Source organism: Rhinolophus ferrumequinum, chromosome 22 (genome assembly GCF_004115265.2).
Source record: "Rhinolophus ferrumequinum isolate MPI-CBG mRhiFer1 chromosome 22, mRhiFer1_v1.p, whole genome shotgun sequence".
Classification (NCBI taxonomy): Eukaryota; Metazoa; Chordata; class Mammalia; order Chiroptera; family Rhinolophidae; genus Rhinolophus; species Rhinolophus ferrumequinum.
The window spans coordinates 49,537,080-49,558,095 of NC_046305.1; the positions used below are offsets into that span (position 1 = coordinate 49,537,080).

The 21,016-nt window shown below is 46.4% G+C and overlaps 1 protein-coding gene across 2 annotated transcripts in view; it reads left to right on the forward strand.

Moving 5' to 3' along the window:
• CHD1L (chromodomain helicase DNA binding protein 1 like) overlaps window positions 1-20,219 on the forward strand; it is a 45,294-nt gene extending 25,075 nt beyond the window's left edge. For both annotated transcript variants that reach the window (XM_033093114.1, XM_033093115.1), the window contains 10 exons: window positions 309-462; window positions 3,843-4,008; window positions 8,006-8,154; window positions 8,984-9,147; window positions 9,675-9,880; window positions 10,983-11,081; window positions 15,921-15,991; window positions 17,608-17,722; window positions 18,450-18,558; window positions 19,449-20,219. In XM_033093114.1, the coding sequence (XP_032949005.1) occupies window positions 309-462; window positions 3,843-4,008; window positions 8,006-8,154; window positions 8,984-9,147; window positions 9,675-9,880; window positions 10,983-11,081; window positions 15,921-15,991; window positions 17,608-17,722; window positions 18,450-18,558; window positions 19,449-19,524 (1,309 nt within the window). In that variant the 3' untranslated portion in view covers window positions 19,525-20,219. The remainder of the gene's footprint in view (window positions 1-308; window positions 463-3,842; window positions 4,009-8,005; window positions 8,155-8,983; window positions 9,148-9,674; window positions 9,881-10,982; window positions 11,082-15,920; window positions 15,992-17,607; window positions 17,723-18,449; window positions 18,559-19,448) is intronic.
• The last annotated feature ends 797 nt before the right edge of the window (window positions 20,220-21,016 follow it).

Here is a 21,016-nt window from a genome sequence, read left to right on the forward strand (position 1 = left end):
AGAAAGGTCTGACTTTTGACCTCAGGATAATTAGATCTACCAGAAGTTTTCCTCTGCCACCCATAAGGAATCCCAGCTATGGCCACCTCAGTGTCCCTTCCTTGACTCTTTTTGGAAGGTTCAGTGAGAACCTTTGTGAGGCCAGATCTCTCTCGTAAATGCTTAGTCCACAGGCACTAGTCTCCCTTTAGTTGGCTCCCACACGTGGTGTTTTGGGCTTGTTTCCTATCAGGTGTCCCAGCCTTGCATGCTTGCCCACATCTTTGCAGACCCCGATAGCACACTCCTCTCCTTTGACTTCTGTACAGGTCTGTTAAAGTGATTCGGCTGATTGGCAGAGATACCGTGGAAGAAATAGTCTGTAGGAAAGCTGCCTCCAAGCTGCAGCTCACCAACGCGATCATTGAGGGGGGCCATTTCACCCTGGGAGCCCAGAAGCCCGCGGGCGATGCTGACCTCCAGGTACGATCGTGTTCTTCACTCCAGAATACGTCAGGGTTTATAGTCAGTGCTGTCTGTGGATGAGAAAGTCAATGAAAAGATCTAGCCATAACCATACACCCCAGCCCCCAAGTTCACGTTTGTTCCCTGGCCAAGCTCTACCTGCCGTAGTACTTACCGCTTGCAAACTGCTGTAGGAGCTAGAAATAAATGTAATAGAAAAGGGCGACGGAATATAGAAGAACGAGGATGGGCTTTGGATCCATCTGACTTGAATGCAAATCCAAGCCTTGTCACTTCTGACTGTGTGGCTTTGAGCAGGTATCTTAACCTTTCTGGTCTACTCTCTGTTTGCTTTCCTGAAAAATGAGGATACTGCAGGTAACCTCAGAGAGCCTTTTAAGAGAATTAGATGAAATCAAGAAGCCAGCAAAATAAATAATGACTAACCCCGTGCCTCCATCTTAACCCCAGACCCTTTGATCAGAGATTTATATTATTTCATCATACTCAGAGGAGGGTGAGCGAGGTTGGGAATTCAAAATTATGCTGTAGGAAAAATGGATGAAAGAATCGGAGTAAATTGCTTGAAGAAGGGGACACTGGATAGGAAACAAATGGGCTTGGAAGACTTTAGAGAAAGCTCTCTTCTGGAGGAAGAGTTATTCTATTGCAGCCCTTAGGTTAAAATTAGAACCCATATTATGATATGTCTCAGGCTGTTCCATTTTAACTCAGGGATGAGGGCCTGGAAGCAGAGAGACCAACTCCTCAGATATTGGAAAGATCCAGGCATGAAGCGAACAGTCAACCTCTGAGTAGCAGGGGCTGGGGCTGGGGCTGGGTGACAAACATTGCAAAAGAAGAACTGACAGGCGTTCACTGTTGAGAGGCCGGTAGCCAGGGAGATAGAAATTAAGAGACCAGCTGTAAGGTTTTACACCTGGGTGATGAGGATGAAAATTAGGATGATAGAAGGTAGGGCAGTTTTCAGAAGATGAAGATAATTTAGGCTTCACTCAACAGAGTCTGCAGTAAAAAAAGGTAAACAAAACTATTGTTAGAGGGAAAACTCAGAGACAAGAATTTCATTTGCAAAAGTTTATAAGAGCAGGCTATCAGAGAACTAGTTTATCAAACAGAATATACAGTAAGTATTTATAAGAAAAATTACACAGTCGTATAGCAGAGTTACCAAGTTTACAGTTAGTCTGAGCATGGGTTTAATAAAAAGCCAGTCTTCTCACATGGTTATTATATTCCTAAAGGCCAGTGCGTATCTTTACACATCGACTTTTCAAGGGACACGACTCAACGCCGGTTCCTGTAAAGGAAAAGCTCAAGGTTTCATTTATTCTGGAACCAGAACTAGAAAGAGTAACGGTGGATTTTGTGTTTGCTGTGTTGGTTTTTGTTCATCTCCAGGTGCGAAGTGTGTTTTCCCCTTTTTCTTTTGTCCCTGACTGATGTGTGCTCGCTTATCTATGACGGTGGCTGGGCAGGCTGCACATCTTGTTTTCACATGATCTAAGAGGCCACGACAAGTGTCAGATGAAAGCTTGCGAGAGGTCACAGTAGACTGGAGAGACACTTAAATGCACTTCTCCATATACCAGTTCTCCACAGGAGCTTGACAGGGACAAGTTCCGCGTAGGGTCTGGTGAAGGGTAAATGACAGAGCCTGGGAGTGCCCACCTTCTGGGTATTGGAGGAGGAAGAGTTGTCAGTAAGATGTTTGAACTCTCTCCCAGTGGGGGAGGAGCTGGGGGTTCAGGGCACATCCGTGTGAATTGTGTAGACATCCCTCCCCGCGGTGGGCCCAGTCCTGGTGGGAACAGAGCCCGCTGGCTGAGAGGGGCCCTGTCGGAATCCTGCCCAGCTCACGGTTAACGGAAGGTTACATCTAGCCCTGATGTCTGATTTATCTCTTCCCCACCCAGACTCTACCAGTTATCCCTTCAGTTACCAGAAACAAAGGTAATAATAACCCAGAGCCCTAGTCTCAGAGAAAAGCAGTGTTTTTCTGTTTGTAAAAGGAAAAGAATCCAACAGTAAAAGGTGTAACCATCGTTTCATAAATCGAAGAGGTATGGGATTCTGAAGTCCTCAGAGAGCCAGAGTAGAAACAGAGGCAGACATGAACGTTTACTGAACACCTACTGTGTGCTAAGGATTAGAGGACCCGCTTCTTTCTGATTGCTTCTGAATATGAAGAACAACAGAGTGGGGAAGCACTAATCTTTATTCCCCCTTTAAGTCATTTGCCCAAGGACATTCAGATTTAGGACTCCAGGTCCTCTCTAACCTGCAAGCCCATGGCCATAAGGGTTGTAATATCAATAGATTGCTTCTCCGCAAATGCATGGAGTCCCTTAAGGAGGGAGACACGTCATAAGTGAAAGTGTAAATACAAGGTGCCCTGTCACGGTATGGACCAATCCTTCTCATGCATAGTTGGCTTTCTTCTCTTTTGGGTGCCAGCTGCCAAAGCCAGTCGCCTTGTTATGAATACCGAGGTTAATTCTCAGTATATCCAGGTGTGTTTATGCTTAGAGCTGAGTTTTTTTCAAGCTATTGCAGAATACCTTCAGATTTCCAGGTTACTCACAAAATAGACCAGCTAGAGGTAATCGACCCATGAAGGGACAGGATGCGATGAGGAGCCAAGATGTGAGTCCAGCTCGGTTTAGGATCTCAGAGGTGGTGCTTTGAGAGGTGCACAGTTGGAAGTAGGAAACTAAAGCCAGGGAAATACTCTGAACTCTCTGGGTGGTTCCTGCAGCCCTGGAGAATGGGCTGAGGGAACGTTAGAGAGAAGGGAAGAGGCACAGAGGACTATCCAGGAGATGAGAATTGAGAAATGGCCTTCAGGTCTAGCGATCAAGAGTTGTGACTGGTCTTTGTGAAGGTGTTCCCATAGAGCACTGCGGCAGGAAACCAAAGTGCCAAAGGAAAGAAGTCAGTGAATGGTAGAGGTAAGGTACCCTGCGTAGCCTTCTCCTTCCAAGAAATTTGGTGGTGGCAAAGGTGGGAGAGTAGCCAGCTGGGTCTCTGACTTCTCTTGTGGCTGCTGGGAACGCCTGTGAGAAGTGCTAAGGTAATGCAGGAAATTACTGTTGTTCTTAAAAAAAAAAAAAAAAAAAAAATGGAGGCTCATAAATTGCTTTTGTTATCGGGAATTGTCCACGTCAGCATCTCTGATCAGGGTTTTTTCACCTGTCTGCTTACCCATCATCCAACCACTAAATGGGCCTGTTGGTTTCTTCTCACGGGGAGAGAAGAAAGGCTGACCCGCAGGGAAGGAATGTGCCTGGTGTCCGTAAGCCGCTTACCAAATCCCTGATATCCCAATGTTTGTTTTCATGAGAACTGACCGGACTGTTTTGTTTTCTCCATTCAAGTTGAGTGAGATCCTCAAGTTCGGTTTGGATAAACTGCTGTCCTCTGAGGGGAGCACCATGGAGGACATAGAGCTGGAGTGTATCCTGGGAGAAACAGAAGATGGTCGGTGGGTCTCTGATGCCTCACCTACAGCGGAAGAAGGAAGCAGAGAGCAAGAGGAAGGAAGTGAGTAGGGGGTGACAGCAAGTCAGATGTACAGCTCCCCTAAGCGAGAATATGAGTGCAGTGCGTCCCCGGGGGAAAATCCTGGAGACTGTTCCCGGGGACATCTTGGGCGCACTGTGTAAAACTTACTTGGTCCACGAACTCTCCCTAGACTGACTGGAAGTCGTCTGCCTCTTCCCTTGAACTTGAACTTGAACTTGGTTGATTATTAATGCTTATGGTAGTACCACTCTCAAGGATTCCATTTGTACTTTTCCTCCCTTCGTTGCAAATATCTCCTGTGTTTATTAGTAAATCCAACTGTCCTTAGTATGATCTTCTTTACATAGTGGTTCCTTTTCTGAATAGGACAGTGATTTGTTTTTTAAATTATAAACTCTGATTGAGTCTATTTGTGCCCAATCAAAAGGGTGTACGGTTGTGATGTGCTTTGTACCTAATTTTTCATGTAATCTTCACAATACCCCATGAGGTGTAGGTACCATTAATTTTCATTCTTTAGTGAAGCAGTACATGTCAATCATGAGATAATGTTTGTCTTTCTCTTAAATTTTTCTTTGTGAGTTTGGTCAACATTTGTCTTTTTCGTCCACTTCTGTTCTGAATATTTGGATTTCTGATTTGAAGTGTTTTTTCACATAGTAACTTTGTGAGGATATTCCCTGATGTCCTATGGTTGTTTGAAAGGACTATTTTCCGGTACCAGGGACTCGGGTGAGAGGTTTCAGAGTCTTACTAGGCTTCTTTAATTCAAGGGAACCTTATTCCATGGGTACACAGAAGTGCATTTGCTTCGCTAGATGGTGCCTCTTTATTTTGGTGGGGGTGGGGTTGGCATGAGTTCTCGCTTTTTGATTGATTCTCTTTTGTTTCTGTAGGACCCTGAGTTTCCATCACTTGCTTCCTTCTCTGCCAGGAAGCTGCGAAGGCACGCCTTCCCGCTGCGGGTCTCTGTCTCTCTCCCCCAGAAGCAGTGCCTTCCCAAAGTGCTGCTGCACGTACTTTTCTAGTCCTTTCTTTTCGATTCCTTAGTAGCCACTGCTCTTGATCTGCCAGGTCTCAGACCTATCCTCACTATTTTTGCATTTGAGGTGCGACCCTCTTTTGGGGGGATGGATTTCACCTGTGCCGGGCACTGCTGGGAGGGACTCCACTGCCCTCTCCTCTTTCTGTGCCATCGCTCCTGACTTCTGCTCTAGCGTGGGTTTGGGGGCTGACTCAGCTGGTTTTGCGTGTTCATTTCTCTGTTTAGCTGCAAATTGAAGTCTGTAGTAGTCTTGACTCCTCGTTTTGCAGTTGGCATGGATTTGGGTGGTTATGTTGTTCACGTGGATGGCTGTTATGGGACGTGTGGGACATCGGAGGCAGCTGGCACTGCTGTGTCGGACACCGCTCTTTTATCGTAGTATCTCTTTTACATGTTTTAATATTAGTATCCCCTTTTTATTCTTCAAGTACTCTTCTTACTCTCTGCTTCTTGTTTTAATTGTATCCTGTTGTCATTTCAGGGAGATAATATCCTCTCTGAGGACACTGATTACAGCTTCTAAAATGTATTCCAGGGAGGATATTTATTACAACTTTTAAAAATGTATTCCTCTGCGCCCTGCATTGTCTCTCTGTCTTCCAATTGCTGCGGCTGCTTTTTTCAAAATTTGTTTTGGAATCTTGTGTCCTTGTTGATAGTTTTCTTGGGCTGTCTGGTGTCCTCTGGCTGTCTGATCGCATGTCCCTGTGACGTGCCATCGCTGGCGGGCAGCTCTGGTTTGAGCAAGTATATGGGCTCTCGGTCCTTACGCCAGCATTACTGGCTGGTGGGCCAGCTTTCGCATTGAGGGGTCTTCCCAGATGTATGTATGTGAAGTCTTTTCCCTGGGCAACTCAGTTTCTCCAGAGACGAAGCCTTTAATATCTTTCTTGGAAGAGGTGGGGTAGGGGTTAGAATAAACCCGTTTAGTCAAAGTGAAGAGACGGAGTGCATCGGGCTCACGGCCCTCCCGTTATTTGGGGTGCAGAAGTTCTCTCGGGTCCCCGCCCTGTGGTACCTTGTCCCTGTGAGTCCTAAGCTTTTGGAGGATTGGAAGGGGCTCTGTCCTTGCCATCACCTCTTGACGAGGCGTCTGCGTTTTGCTTCTGTTCTCCTGATCTGTTACCACCCCTCCAGCCACCTCCCAGTTTCCACTAAGTTATTGAACTTTTCATTTACTGATGCCTCATACGTGTTTTTAAAAACCCTTTACTGTCAGTTAGTAGTTTTAGGTAGGAGAAGAGCTAGATGCACGTGGTCCTCTTTTACAGTTATATTTTGAATACGTTCAAAGCGTTTGTGAGGCTTGGACCCATTTCTGCACTCATGTAGATTAATTTCAGCTTATTTTTCTAACATTTACTAGAACAAAATAAAATTTCACTGTTTTCCAGAAAGATAATTATGTTTCTCAGTCAGTCCAACTGCCAAAAAACAATTATTTTTTTTCTGGCAGTCCAGCTGCCAGAAAAGATTTCCCAGTTGTATTAAAATTGGGGATTTTGTCTTTGATCAGTGAGCATAGGTTCACTCTGTGGTAGATGGTTCCACTGGCAGGACATAGATGAGGGACTGGGCCTGTGGTCCTCAGCCTCCTCTTGGCTGCAGAGTGAAGACGGGGAATACAATTCAAAATACGAGAAATTAAAGTGAGAGACTAGTAATGAAGGCAGCCCCAATCAGAACTAAATAAAAAACAGGGTTGCTTTCTCTTGAATGCCAGGGTTTTTTTAAAAAGCATGTTTGTAAGTTGAGAATTGTGTTTAATATGAAGCTACATATGTTGATCATACTTGACACTTCTCAGCTCTTTTATCTTTTCCTGCTTGTTGTTAGAGCACCTCATTGAAAGCCCCCTGCTGATTTAATTAGCAAATGCCAATTAGAATTACAGCTGGTTGGATTTGGGTACGAGTGTGAAGCAATTGATCTCTTGAGAATGAAAATGTTTTGCTCTCATACTCTCTAGAGAAAACATACTTATAGCTGATTTCATAATGCTGTGAAAATAATTCTTTGGTAACATGTGCTATTAACGACGCTTCACTTTAGAATCATTATTTCACGTTTCTGTGGTTGCCAGTCTTGTGTTGGCATTCCTTTCCTCTATCACTGATTCACGATCTTAGCAGATCACCCAACCTCTGAGCCTCTGTGTCCTGTCTCTGAAGGGGTGCTGTTAACGTCTGCTTTATCCTTTTATCAAACAGCTGTAAAAATGTGATGATGGATGTGAGTGCTCTGATGGCATAAAAGGCTATTCAAGATCATACTGCTGTCATTATTGTTATTCCTGTAGTTATTGATTGCTGGCCTGTTCCCTCCCCACTGGCCTTAGAGTCAGAAAGTCCTGCCTCCTTCTTCGATTAGCAATCAGAGTTGGAGAGCGCCTTCCTCCCTGCCTGACCTCAGTTTTCCCTTTCGTAAGTGGGGTTAGTTGTACCAGGATTGTGGAGAGGCTTATCAGGGTGCTTCATGAAATCTGGAAAGAACGTTGTCAGTCGAATGGGGTTCTATTTATGATTCTTCGTTTCTTTCATAGATTTGCCACTTGTTCCTTTACCATGACAGAAAAGGGGGGAAGGAGTGGAGCATCACAAGTGTGTTCAGAATTTGCTCTTTGGTTCCCTGAGTGTCAGGAGACGTATGCTAAGGTATAGTGTGGAGGGAGTCAGTGATGAGTGATCCAAGACTCCACAGGACGGGGGTATGGAGCAGACTCGGGGACCATATAGTGATGGACCAACGGGCTTTGACCATGCTCTCTCCTTTGAAAAGGAATGTGTGGGAACCCCAGGTGGGTCCCCCACTCATCAGTGGGATCAGAAATGGGGTACCTTTGTGACAAACCAGTCATCAGCCCATTTAAATACAGGCTATTCTCTTGGCACCCTGGTTATTGCTTTGACTAGAACTAATTCATTTTTCTTTAGTATCTGACGTTACTCTTTTTGTGTTTTATGTTCTTAGAAAACCATATGTACTTATTTGAAGGGAAAGACTATTCTAAGGAGCCTAGTAAAGAAGACAGGAAATCATTCGAGCAACTGGTGAATCTGCAGAAAACCCTTTTGGAGAAAACTAGTGAAGAGGGCCCGTTACTCAGAAATAAAGGCCGTGTAAGAACCATTAATTTACGTAAAAGAATAATTTCTCCCAGACTCTCATCCTAAGAGAACAAAAAAAAATGATGCTGGGAGTGATTTATTAAGAAATAAGTATATAAGTATCTGTTGAAATCTGTATGTATTTGTTGAAATGTAAGTATAGTTAATTCGCTGTACCCTAGTATAAAAACTCTATGAAAAGTTGGCATGAAAAACATTAACCAGAAGAGCATATTTTACCACCTGTCCATCTAGGCCGCCCAGAAGGATCACTGTTAACCAGAATGCCACCCTCTGCTGTTGACAGTCGTGACCCTGTGTCATTAGCAGTGTTACTTATGATTGTGATCCTCTCTTAATGACACACTTAGTATGTGCTGATTGAAAGCTAGCTAGCATTAAGATAGTCGTGATGTTGAAATATTCTGCTTAAAAAAGAATAATACAATACGTCGTAGGAAGATTTCCATTAAAAATGGTTAAGCCTAAAATGGCATCCTACAAGGTACGCTTTCAATTTTTTAAAAAAAGTTATACTTCTGAAGTACCTCGTTCCTAATAAAATTAACCAAAATGAGGTATTTCTGTACCAAGCATGGCAGTGCTTTGGTTGAGTTTAGAGCACGATGTCCTGGTCACCATGCCTGGAAGATATGTGATGGAAGTACAAGTGGCAGTGTTGCCACCACGTCGCACCATGCAAGGTGGTGTGGCGATGCGGTGTTTTGTGAAATACTAAGCATGTTGCTTCCATACAAAGTGTGTCTTAGGAATGAATGAAACTCCTGCAGGAACAGGCACCCCCCAAACTTCCTAGTTAGGGATCGTGTCCTCCCTCCAGGTTCTCATCCCAGGCCTGCTGGAGGGGTCTACCAAAAGGAAGCGAATTCTAAGCCCAGAAGAGCTGGAAGACAGACGAAAGAAAAGACAGGAAGCAGCAGCCAAGCGAAGGAGACTACTAGAGGAGAAAAAGAAGAAGAAGGAAGAAGCGGAACATCAGAAAAAGTACGTGTGTGTTATTTGTATGATCATAAAGCTGAGGGTCCCCATTGGCAAACGAATCACCATTGCATAGTGAATCCGCAGTGGAACGTCACGGAAAAATTGCAGAAAACCAGTGTAAAGCTGGTAGCTCCTGGTGGAGGTAGACTCCTTTTTTAAAGACTGAACTTGAACAGTCGTCTACGTCAGTGAAAAGTCCTGAGGCAGAGAAGCGCAGCCAGTGGAGGCAAGAGGATTTTAAGATCTTGCTATAGCTGTCTAAAAGGAAGTACTGTCCTCCAACATTCCCTTTCAGTCATGTGCTTGAAAACAGGGACATCTGGTGGCCGCTCCTTACTTATATAGTCAGGAGGCCATCCTATCAGTAGCCGCCTTGTTTATGTGCAAATAGGCAAAAAACTCAGTCAGGGTGAGTTGCGAGTTGCGTTTCCGCGTGGCACTTAACCGTTTGTGAACAGCAGTACAAAGTGTGCTCCAAGGGGACTTGAGCTACCTCCCGTTCATTTCCTTTTCTCTCTTGCCTGTTGAAGGATGGCCTGGTGGGAGTCCAACAATTACCAGTCATTCTGCCTGCCTTCCGAGGAGAGCGAATCAGAGGACCTGGAGGACGAGGAAGAGGAGAGCTCTGCACAACTGGGCCACGAAGAGTCACACTCGACGTCCATCATGTACGTCAGCGGTGATGTCACCCACCCACAGGCCGGGGCGGAGGACGCGATCATCGTACACTGCATCGGTAGGAGGGGGTGGGGACCCCATCTTTCTCATGCCAAGAACTGTGGAGATGAGGCAGAACCCTCACCTGGGGTGATTGATGGGCTCTGTGCGGTCTTGTGTGGTCAAAACAGAAGTGTAAATTTTAGGATCGGGAGACCTGGGTTTGACTCTTGTCACTTGTGTACCTGGCTGAGTCACGCAGCCTTCCTGGGCCTTAACTGCCTTATTCGCCTGATGGGATAATACCTGTGTTATTCTCTGCACAAGGTTTTTAAGAGGGTGAACGGAGGCAACGTCTGTAAGATGAATGAATCCTTGGAGAAAAAGCAAAACCCCAAGCATATTTCCCCCTCACTACCTTGGCACTTTTTACTTCTTCTGCCTGGAACTCTCTGTCCCCAGGGAGCCACTGTCAAGCGTTGTTCACACGTCTGTGTCTCAGAGAGGTCCCCCCGATCGCCTCAGATAGAACAGACCCCATCCTCCCCCCAATATTTTTCTCTGTCCGCTTTCCTACCTTGTTTGACTTGTTGACACATATCACCAGCTGGCATATCACATGTGTATTTGCTTATTTGACTGTTTCATCACACGAGAAAATAAGCTTTGTGGGAGCAGCGGTTATTGTTTTTGTCCACTGTTGCAACCTTCGTGCCCAGAACAGGGCCCCACACGTAACACATATTAACAAATATTTGTAGTAGGATTATGACTAAATACAAGATACTAACCAGCGATGGATGCACCAGCTTGAATAAGTCATTTAACCTTTCCTCCTCCTTACCTGTAAAATGGGAGTCGTGGACCAGTGATCCAACTCTTTGTTGTTACTTCCCTCCATCCTTCTCACTCATCTCCCAGGAATTACAGAAGTACAGAGATTTTGCTCTTTCAGAACACTAATTTTTTCACTGTGAATGATGGCCAGGTATATTCCAGAAAACCTAAACATATTTGAGAAGTGCAACCTTTGATATTTCTAGGAGATTAGATTGATTTTTCAAAGGGAAGGAGAACTTTCTCCTACAAGTCTATTTGGTGTACCTTTGTTTTGTTTTGTTTTGTTTGTAATGGGGGACTGGGCTTTGCCTCCTATAGAAGAAAATTCTCTCTTCTATCAGATGACTCAGGCCGCTGGGGCAGAGGTGGTTTATTCACAGCTCTGGAAAAACGATCCGCTGAGCCAAGAAAAGTATATGAGCTGGCTGGGAAAATGAAAGGTAAGGAGCCCAGCAGAGAGAAGGGTTAGGGACGGATAAGAGGGGAGAGGTGTCCTGTGGGTTACAAAGCACTTAATAAGGAGTCAGACGAGCTGGTGGGAGTCTGATTTCTGACATCAATTGGCTTCTTGCTATGTGACTTTGAGGCTGTCCCTTACCTTCCTGTGCTTGTTTTCTCATTTGTAATTTGAGACTGATTCTTACTCCACCTACCTCAGGGGTCTGTAACGAGGATAAAGAATGTGCAGGTGTTTTGATAAATGTCGATCCCTGCATGCCTGTTGACGTTTAGCATTTTATTGTGTACCCAACTCAGCCCATCTTCGTAAGGGAATGACTCTCTCATGAAGAGGGCAGAGACCTGAGGGAGAGAAAGCAGGCACACCAATAATTGCGAGAGGGAAGGAGGTGGTTCTGCGAAGTTAGCACGGGCTGGGGTGTCACACTCCCGGGAGACGGCAGTAAAACTGTTTGGTGCCAGGGGAACTCGTCAGGCAGACAGAAGGGGGTAAGGGCACCTCCTTTTATGTGCAGAAATCACAAAGTGGCAAGAGGAGTAAAACTATTATTGTGATATTTCCTGGGGAACTGAAGAGGCTAAAGGACTGTCGTGTCCACTAGAGAAGGGCCCTTCAGGTTTCTTAGAGATGAGATGGATTTTTCTTGATTCTTCTGCCCAGTTCTCTAGGGTGGAAAGGAACGTAAGGACTTAGAGTCAATACTTTTTCTACTACAACAGATGACTAGAACAAGGGGTGAATGTGTATTGAAATAATTACGCCAGACCTAGATATTGAATGGGAAGCTGGAAAAACAGGAAATCCAGAGGTCAGAGCTAGAGAAGCAGACCAAGGAGTCCCTCTTTGGATCCTTGTTTGAAACGATGAGGGAGGCAGGATGGAGACATGGGAGGGCAGGGAACAAAACATGGGAAATACCTCCATTCAGCAGCAGAGGCAAGGAGGGGAGACAGAAGGAGTTGTTGGAAAAAATAAGAGAACGTTGAACCTTGAGAATGTTGTATTTTGAGATAACGAGGGAAGAAAAGGTGTCAGGAAGCAGTCTGCATTGTCAGACACTGAAGTGAGGATGAGCGCTGGGAAAAGGCTGGTGCAGTTGCCCCAAGGGCAGTCACCTGACCTGGGAGCACCGGGAGGAGGGAGCGAAGGTGAAAACACAGTTTCACAGAGTGAAGGTACAAGTGGTCTGTAAGAAAACAGGTGAGAGTGTGCACTGTTCTCTGAAGAAGGACTGAAATAGGGTAGATGAAAGCGTGCGTGAGAATTCCCAGGGAGGCCTTCACAGAAGTGGGGAAGATTATCTTGGGACGAGGGAGATGGGTAGAATTGAAAGAGATGGAGGGAAATGGCAAGAGAGTCCCTAACTATGCCTTGTTGTTTTTGGTATCCCCGCAACTCCTGCCCTTCCCAGTACAAGGTATGGAATGGCCCAGACGGTCACACAGCGGGTGTGTTTGGGGGATGGGGCCTAGGCCAGGCAGGCTGGAGGAGAGAGAGTTAAGATTTTAGAGAGAGGTCTGAGTCACCTCACCAAAGACGGTAGACGGCTTGTCCAGAGAGATGCCACTCTAACTAAGGCTCCAGTAGGTAATGACGTGTCGCGGGAGAGCTGAGTAGGAGAGTGGCACCGCAGAGCCAGTATTTTAGAATGGCTTAAAAGATTGGGGTACGCAGAATGGTTTGAGAGCTTGGAGAGGTTCAAACTGGAGGAGGTAAAGCCATAGAATTAACAGCACACTTTTCTGGCATCAGTTTGATTTGATGTGGATGAGGTAGGAAAATGCACAAGTGGGTAAAGTCGAGTGCAGTATTTGAATGGTTTCAGACAAACACAGGACTCTAAAGGAATTTGAAGTTTATAGCGTCTGCCCTGCCAGCCGTGCAGCCGCCTCGGGGTTTACGTTTACTCTCCGATGCCTGCAGGAGTACTTTGTAGGTAACGTTTGAAGGCATTAAGTTAGGAGATCATTGTCATCTAGGAGTGAAGGGGGGTGTTGGCAGCAAAGTGGTGGCATAAAACATTCCCCCCTTTTAATCAACAAATGAGACCTCCATGCACAAATAGAAGTTCCTCGGTGGGCCTTTTGGGACCGAGGAGATGTCTGACCCACCAGTGCAACTGCTAAGCGACAGAGAAACCTCACAGGGGCTGAGGAACCAAGGCGCCAGCAAAACTGCCTAGCCGCCTCTCACCACTGCAGCAGGAACATCGGCTGAGGGGTGCCCTGGGCAGGTACTCACACACAGGAGAGAACGTGAAGAAGTCCAGCCTTTGCAAAGGGAGACTCCAGCACCGCACTGAAGAAAAGTCAAAGAAAACTAGGAGTTTGCTTGCAGTAGAGGAGGTATGAGAAACCTTCCCAGTACCGCCTCTCCCCCAAGGAAACACTGCAAGGCGCTGATTTATCCGGCCGAGGTGAGCTTTCCCACAGGGAAAAGAAAAGTGGTGAGTGAGTGCCCAGCTCCCGGAGCCGGGCAGAGGGCAGCTGGAGAATCCCGTTTCTCTCCACCAGCATCTGTGGGAGCTGTGTGACTGGAGGGGAGGAAGGGCCTGGGGAAAGAGGCAGCCGAGAAATGTAAGTGGCCTCCAAGGGGCTTGTCAGCAGGAAGTGCGTGCAAGAGCCTGTGGAGGACCACCCCTGGGGATCTCCCTGCCGGGTGCGTGGGCTCCCCCACTGCACTGAGTGCTAAACCCACACATCCCCCACGCTGCTGGCTCCCAGGTGCATCCACGCGTGCGCTCAGAAAACAGGCCCCAGTGATGGGCTGCCTTCCTACACCACAGACAAAATGAAACTCAAATGGAAGACATGAAACCATAAAACTCCTAGAAGAAAACAGGCAGTAAACCCTTTGACATCTTCTTTCACATATGTCTCCTCGGGCAGGGAAACAAAAACTAAATAAGCAAATGGGACTACATCAAACAACAAAGTTTTTGCGCAGCAAAGGAAACCATCAACAAAACGGAAAGACAGCCTACTGAGTAGGAGAAGATATTCGCCAATGATACATCCGATAAGGGGTTAATATCCAAAATTTATAAGGAACTCATACAAACTTAACGCCAAAAACAAACAATCCAATTAAAAAATGGCCAGAGGACCTCAATAGAGATTTCTCCAGAGAGGACATACAGATGGCCAGTACACATGAAAAGATGTTCAGCGTTCACTAATCATCAGGGAAACGCAAATTAAAACCGCAATGAGATATCACCAGAATGGCCATCACCAATAAAGCAACAAACAAGTGCTGGCGAGGATGTGGAGAAAAGGGAACCCTCGTGCACTGTTGGTGGAATTGCAAATTGATGCAGCCGCTATGGAAAACAGTATGGAGGTTCCTCAAAAAATTAAAAATAGAACTACCTTACGACCCAGTAATCCCACTTCTGGGTATTTGTCTGAAGAAAACAGATAAAAACTCTAATTCGAAAAGAGATTTGCATCCTTTTGTTCAGTGTAGCGTTACTAGTAATAGTCCATCAACGAATGATTGGATAAAGAAGGTATGGTACATATAGATATACAATGGAACATTACTCAGCAATAAAAAACAATGAAATCTTACAATTTTCGACAACATGGATGGACCTAGAGGGCGTTATGCTAAGTGAAATAAGTAAGACACAGAAAGACAAATACCATATGAATTCGCTCATATGTAGAATCTAAAAAAACCAAATGAATAAACAAAAACAGAAATAGACCAATAGATACAAAGAACATGCTGATAGTTGCCAAAGGGAAAGGAGGGGGGATGGGAATAAAAAAAAAAAAACAAAATAAAAACTTAAACTGTCCCTAACAATATTCTTCAACATTCTGGCCACAGAGTAGGGGAAAAACGTGTAAAAATACCTTTATAACCTAATGCTTATGTGAGTTCCAGAATCTGGTCAGGCCCACTGCAGCCAAACATCAGTATTAACTCTTTGCCCAAGAAACGGGATCTGTTCTGAATCTTAGAAGAAAATACAGCTTTTTAATTGCTTGCAGAGAATTTTAAAAGGTGACATTCTCTCATCCCCTTGGTTTTATTTCCTGTAGACAAACAGTAAACAATTGAATTGCCAGTTTGGGTGAATTATTCCAATTGTGGGTTTTACCTTCAGAGCTCAAACTTATCAGATATCATTTGAACAGATTTAACAGACATTTTTCTTTCAAGCCTTATTGATTCTATTTGTATTTCTAAATAAAGAAGAACATTTGTTTATGCTATAAAACTTTGTACGCACGTGAGGCGGGAAAGAAGTATGTTCGTCTACCTTAGCCAAGTAATTGCTATTCAAAAAGTATATTTTCTATGTGTAAGGGACTGTGCCAGGCTCTGGAGCAAGGATATTTTTGTAAAAATTGCTCTGTTTGGGGAAGTAAGCCCTACCTCATGACAGTAGTAAATACGTGATCAGGCAAACTGTCAGCGTCCAAACGGCCCAGATGACACTGAATTGAGAGAGTGGGAAGCTTCTCCTAGGCCTGAACTCTTCAGAGACACAGAAGTGAGGGCACTCATAGAGAACGTTGTCTTGTTCATCTTTGAATCCCCGCGCTTAGAGCACAATACCTGGGAAAGTAGGGTGCTCCATAAGTGTAGATAGTAAACTATTGTACAATAAGCATGAAGTAGAAAAAAATGTTTCCGAGGAGAGAAAAAATTCTGTGAAGCGAGTACCAGGCTAAGACAGCGACTGAGGCCAGGAGAGTGAGAAAAAATGGCTGTGAAACCTGGTGGGGTTTGGATTCAAAATAGTTCCCTCTCCAGGGGTTCAATCCCTAATGAACTTATTCTGTCACTTCTTATTTTACCTCAGACTTGAATTTGGGAGGCGTCCTTTTATTTCCTATTGATGATAAAGAATCAAGAAACAAAGGGCAAGATTTGGTAAGTTAAAAAAAATAAACCACACCTCTGACCAGAGCTAAAATTTGGCTCCCATCACCCCCTCTTGAGATCCCTCCCGCTCCCCTGGCCTCTCCAGCAGTGTGTTAGTTTGCTCGGGTGGCCGTTGTGTTAGTTTGCTCGGGTGGCCGTAACATAGCGCAGACTGGGTGGCCTGAAAGACAGGACCCTATTTTCTCACAGTTGTGGGGGCCCCAGGTCCAAGGTTAAGGTGCTGGCAAGGTTGGTTTCCTGTGAGGCCTCTCTCCTTGGCTTGCAGGTGGTCGCCTTCATGCTGTGTCCTCACGCGGCCTTTCCCGTGTGCGTGTGCGTGTGCCTCCCTGGTGTCTCTGTGTGTCCAGTTTCTTCTTCCTAAAAGGACGCCAGTCGGATGGGATTAGGCCCCACCCTGAAGACCTCCTTTGAACTTCATTGCCTAAATTTTTAAAGGCCTGATCTCCAGATAGTCACATTCTGAAGTACCGAGGGTTAGGGCTTCAGCGTGAATTTTGGGGGACACCGTTCAGCCCCTCACAAGCAGTTTGGGCCTCACCTCGCACTGTGCCCCCCCAACCCCCACGCTTCCGTCATCACAGTCCCTGGAGCACTGCCCTCTGCTTTTTCTGTCCCTCCACTTACCTTGGTGGCAGCCCCTCCTACGTGCAGGGAGTTTAGTTTCGTCTTTTATCCTCAATGCCACTTGCAGTGCTTACTCACAGGAAATGCTCCCTGAGCATTTACTGAATGAATAAGAAATCATGACTAACAACTCTGAGGGTTTCATCATTTGTTACATGGAAGGTTCCGCAGTAGATTGTGTTTTCCAGCCATAAACAGACCGGTCCACATCTCCTTGGCCTGCTTTGACATTCTTGTTTTGCCTCGTGTCTCCCCCCTTGCCTATCCTTTGGAATTCCCGGAAGGTGTTTTATTTACTACACGTGCCTCAGGGCACATTTTTCTCGAGGTTAGTGGCCTGTGTGCCTCGTGACAAAATGCTTCCTGCTTGTTCAGTCATCTCATAAAACATGAGAATGACGCACTGGTTGTGTGTAAGGAGCTCAGACTCGGGTGACGCCGGAAATCTCTTTACGGTGATAGACCTGCATTGTGGCTGTAGGGATGTCAGCCCCACACGCTCCCTGGACGCTCTCCGGCTTTGCCCTGCTTAGGATGGACAGGATGGGAGGAGCTGGCATTTGGAACAGAGATCCAGTGGCCTCTTGTCCTGGGGGTTGCGAGCTGACTCGAGCATTCGCCACGTGGGCTGGAGCACAAGGACCTCGAGAGGCTTTTCTAAGATTCTGAAAAATTCCTTCTTTACCCTTGAGAGCATTTAGAAAAGCCAGCATGTCTTGGACTCTGGTTTTATATATCTTAAAAGGAAGAAAAGCTTACATAAAGTTACCAGGAAATAAAACAGTTACTAGGGGGCGTGAGGTCATAGATTCGTTAGGATATGGCTCTTCGAGCAGGGCATTCGAAAGAGCCGGAACCAAAACCTGAGTGACCCATGAAGGGCCTGTCGGGGGGCTGCTCACACCCCTGCCGTGGGCAGGTCACGTAGTTAGTGTGGCCATCGCGTGCCGTGTCAGCCATTAACAATGGTTTGTTCCTAGTTGGCCTTGATTGTGGCTCAACACCGTGACCACTCCAATGCCCTCTCTGGCATTAAGATGGCAGCCCTAGAAGAAGGCCTGAAGAAGATATTTTTAGCAGCAAAGAAAAAGAAAGGTAAGCTCTTCCGTTTGTGCTCAGGAGTTAGATGGAGTTCTGTTCGCAGGCATGTGATGTGAGTTTTCAGGGGCGATGAGAAATGTCAAGACTGAATGTCAGTTCGGTCTATGTGGTAATGGTAAGCCCCAGTGTGAGAGGCGACAGAAGTAACCACCTCCTCCTGTGGTATTTGTAAAGCCCTTTCTCCTCTCCAGATCTCCTCCATATCCATGTGTGTGCATCCACTGGGGTGCATGCCCCATGATTTTACAGGGCACCAGAGATGAGGTCCAGTGGTCATGGCAGCTGGGAAACGCTGTTGAGCATGTCCCGTCCTGGAGAGTCACAGTCCACATGAGCTGACAGTTCTCTGCCAAAAACCACAGTGTAGCATTCCCCACCCAGTGTGTCTGTCTGTGGAACTCACTGGCTTGTTAAAGACTGCTTATTTTAATTACATCTCCACCATCGGTTATACTCTGTATCCGTCGTACCTACTTACTTCCAGATACTTTGTGTTCAGAAGGATTCTTTTCATTTCTCCCTATCACAATCCATCCCCAGAGTACTTTTGACATCATAGTTGTATGCTTTGAGTGGAACACTCCATCCTTACACATGTTGTCCACTGGAAACCACAAAGTGACTGTGAGGAAAGATTCTTTTCTCCTATATGTATATTACGCCCATCAATCAGTCTTGGATGGAGACATCACGATCTGTTCTTTTTTTTCCTTTATCACAGCGAGTGTCCATCTCCCACGCATTGGACACGCCACGAAAGGTTTTAACTGGTATGGTACTGAGCGACTGATTCGGAAACACTTGGCCGCAAAAGGCGTCCCAACCTACATGTATCCTTTTGTTACCCTGAGACTGTGCTTACCCGGCTCAAAAGGGAAAATGTCTTACGGTTTCTGGTAAGACATTTCATCCAAGGCCCAGTCCACTTCTGTTCTGCCACGTTTTTCACTCTGCCCCCCTTTAATGGGAGAAAATCTAAGAAGCATATTCTAACTTGTGTAGATAGCCAAGGAGACAGATACAGGCAAGCATTTCCGGGCGCCAACAGCTAGATTAAAAGATACATGAAGGGGGACTCAATTGAACAATTGCCGTTTGGTATCGCAGTCAATCTTTCTCACCTCAGTTCTCTAGAGATCCTTCAGGCCTGTCGACCAAGGCCCGCTTCACTTCACTCTGTTCACTAGAAATAACTCCTTTATTTCTGAACCTAGTCAGTGGATTCTTAAGGAGCAGTGTGCAGTTCATTTGACCATTGGGGTATAATGTGGTTTTGCTGGACCAGTATTTTCTTCGATGGTCCCCTTGCTGTGTAAAGTTAGCATTGTTCGAACTCTTACCCTGAGCCCAGCAGCACTGGAAGAAGCTGAATTGACCCCCAAATGCTACCATCAGACAGCAACTCTGTCTTTTTACTTAGAGACTACTGAAATTAATTCACCAGCAGTGGTCTTTAAGGTGCCTGAGTCACTATAAAAACTTAGCAGAGAAGTCATGTTTTGTACGCCTGCACAATTTAAGCTGATGACTTGCAGTGCATCAGATACCAGTGGTAGCAAGTACTGACCACACGGGAAGGATTTATGATACGGTGAGAAGGAATTAAGGCGTGTTATTCTGGAGCGGTTGTTTCAGCACTTACTAATCTAGACAACTGGTAGTTTTAGCAAAGTTGGTTTTAAAGCGCTGTAGTGTTACCTTCCTTGACCATCCTTATCAGTTACTACTTTCCTAGAAACAAGGCTGCCGCCCTTCACGCCCAGCGCCCCTCTGCCTCAGGACAGCTGCTGCCTTAACCGGCCCCGCCTCACACCCGCCTGCAGCAGCCCCTGAGAAGAGACCCGCTCAGAGCTACTGCACCAGTATTGCAGAAGGAATCAGGACCCAGTGGACCTCGGCTCGACTCCTTTTCTGAATTCTAACTTGGTTCTCCCGGTTGTGGTTTCTCGGGTCTGGTACCTGCCACACGGGTGTGGCCCTCACTCCGGGGAGGCCTCTGGCAGGTTGGCAGGGCCCCGGGTTGCATAGCTGTTTGAATAATGGTTTCATTGCTTTCTTTCCCCTCAGTCTAGTTTTCTTCTTCTCCGTCTGACTGATTGCATTGTAGAGGGAAAGGCTGTATGGATTAAGGAGAAATGAAAGGTAACAGAAGAGGGTGGCTCTGGGAGAAGGAAGCACCTTCGGCCAGTTCATGCCATGATAAGACTCTAAGGGGCAGAGGCTGAGAAGTGAGGCTCCTGATCCAGAAGCGTGGAGGCCTCCTGCCCTTCTTTTCACACTGCTCAGCGTCGAGACCTAGAGTACACGTCGGCCTAAAAGCCTGGCACATGTGACTGGGAAGCCAGAGGCTCTTCTTGCCCTTTCCCACCAAACTCAGTCTAGCCTCAAGAAAACAGGGAATCGTGGGCATGGCACAGAGCTGCCACAGGATGCCAGGATGGGGAAGGCAGGGGGCCGAGACCACCGGAGACGGCGTCTTGGGGGTGGACACCATAGCTTTTCCCACTTTTGTACGGGAGGTCTGAGTCTTCGCCGACTCTCCTCAGCCAGCCTGATTTCTGCTGCTCTGGGGCCCTCCACACCCACAGCTGTGGGGGGCTCTTCAGAAGCCTCAGCCCTGGGCCCTCGATTCAGGGACCCCTGGCTAATGGGAGACTCAGCCAGGACCAGGACCTTCTAAGGAAGGTGGTACCTTCAGCACCTGAGTTGTACTGTCTTTTGGACTCTCCCTGGCACCTTCTTGCCTCAACAATTAAGCACCTGTTAGCTCCTAAATTCATAATTCCTTCCTATTTTTCTTCTAAAACTTACTCCTTTCCTTTTCACTGCCTCTTATCTAATACTCTCACCACTAGCCCTTGGCACATGGGTTATTAGAAGAACTCACATCCTCTTGCCTGGCATCTTAAGTCTGTCCTGCAACTGGAAGGGAATGCCGGGGAGAAGGCAGTGAGTCCTCACCTCGGGCACGTGCCTTCAAAAGCAGCCGAAGTCCACACCGGTGGGGTGTGAGCAGATGCAGAGAAAACTCGATCTTCCAGAAGCTGCACTCGCTTCTTAGAGCAGGATGCATAGGGCTGGCTGTGATGGTTCTGCACACGAGAGAAGCATTAGAGCAGGAAACTCACTCCCCATGGGAGCAGAGCTGACCTTTTCAGGGGCACAGTGATGGTTTTGAGGAGAGGGGGGCTTCCTTTTCACTGCACTCTGTCCCCCTTTGCTCCAGCCGCACGGCCTTTTCTCTGGTTGGGGGCCCTGGGCCCTGGGCCTCTTGTCTGCTGGCAAGCT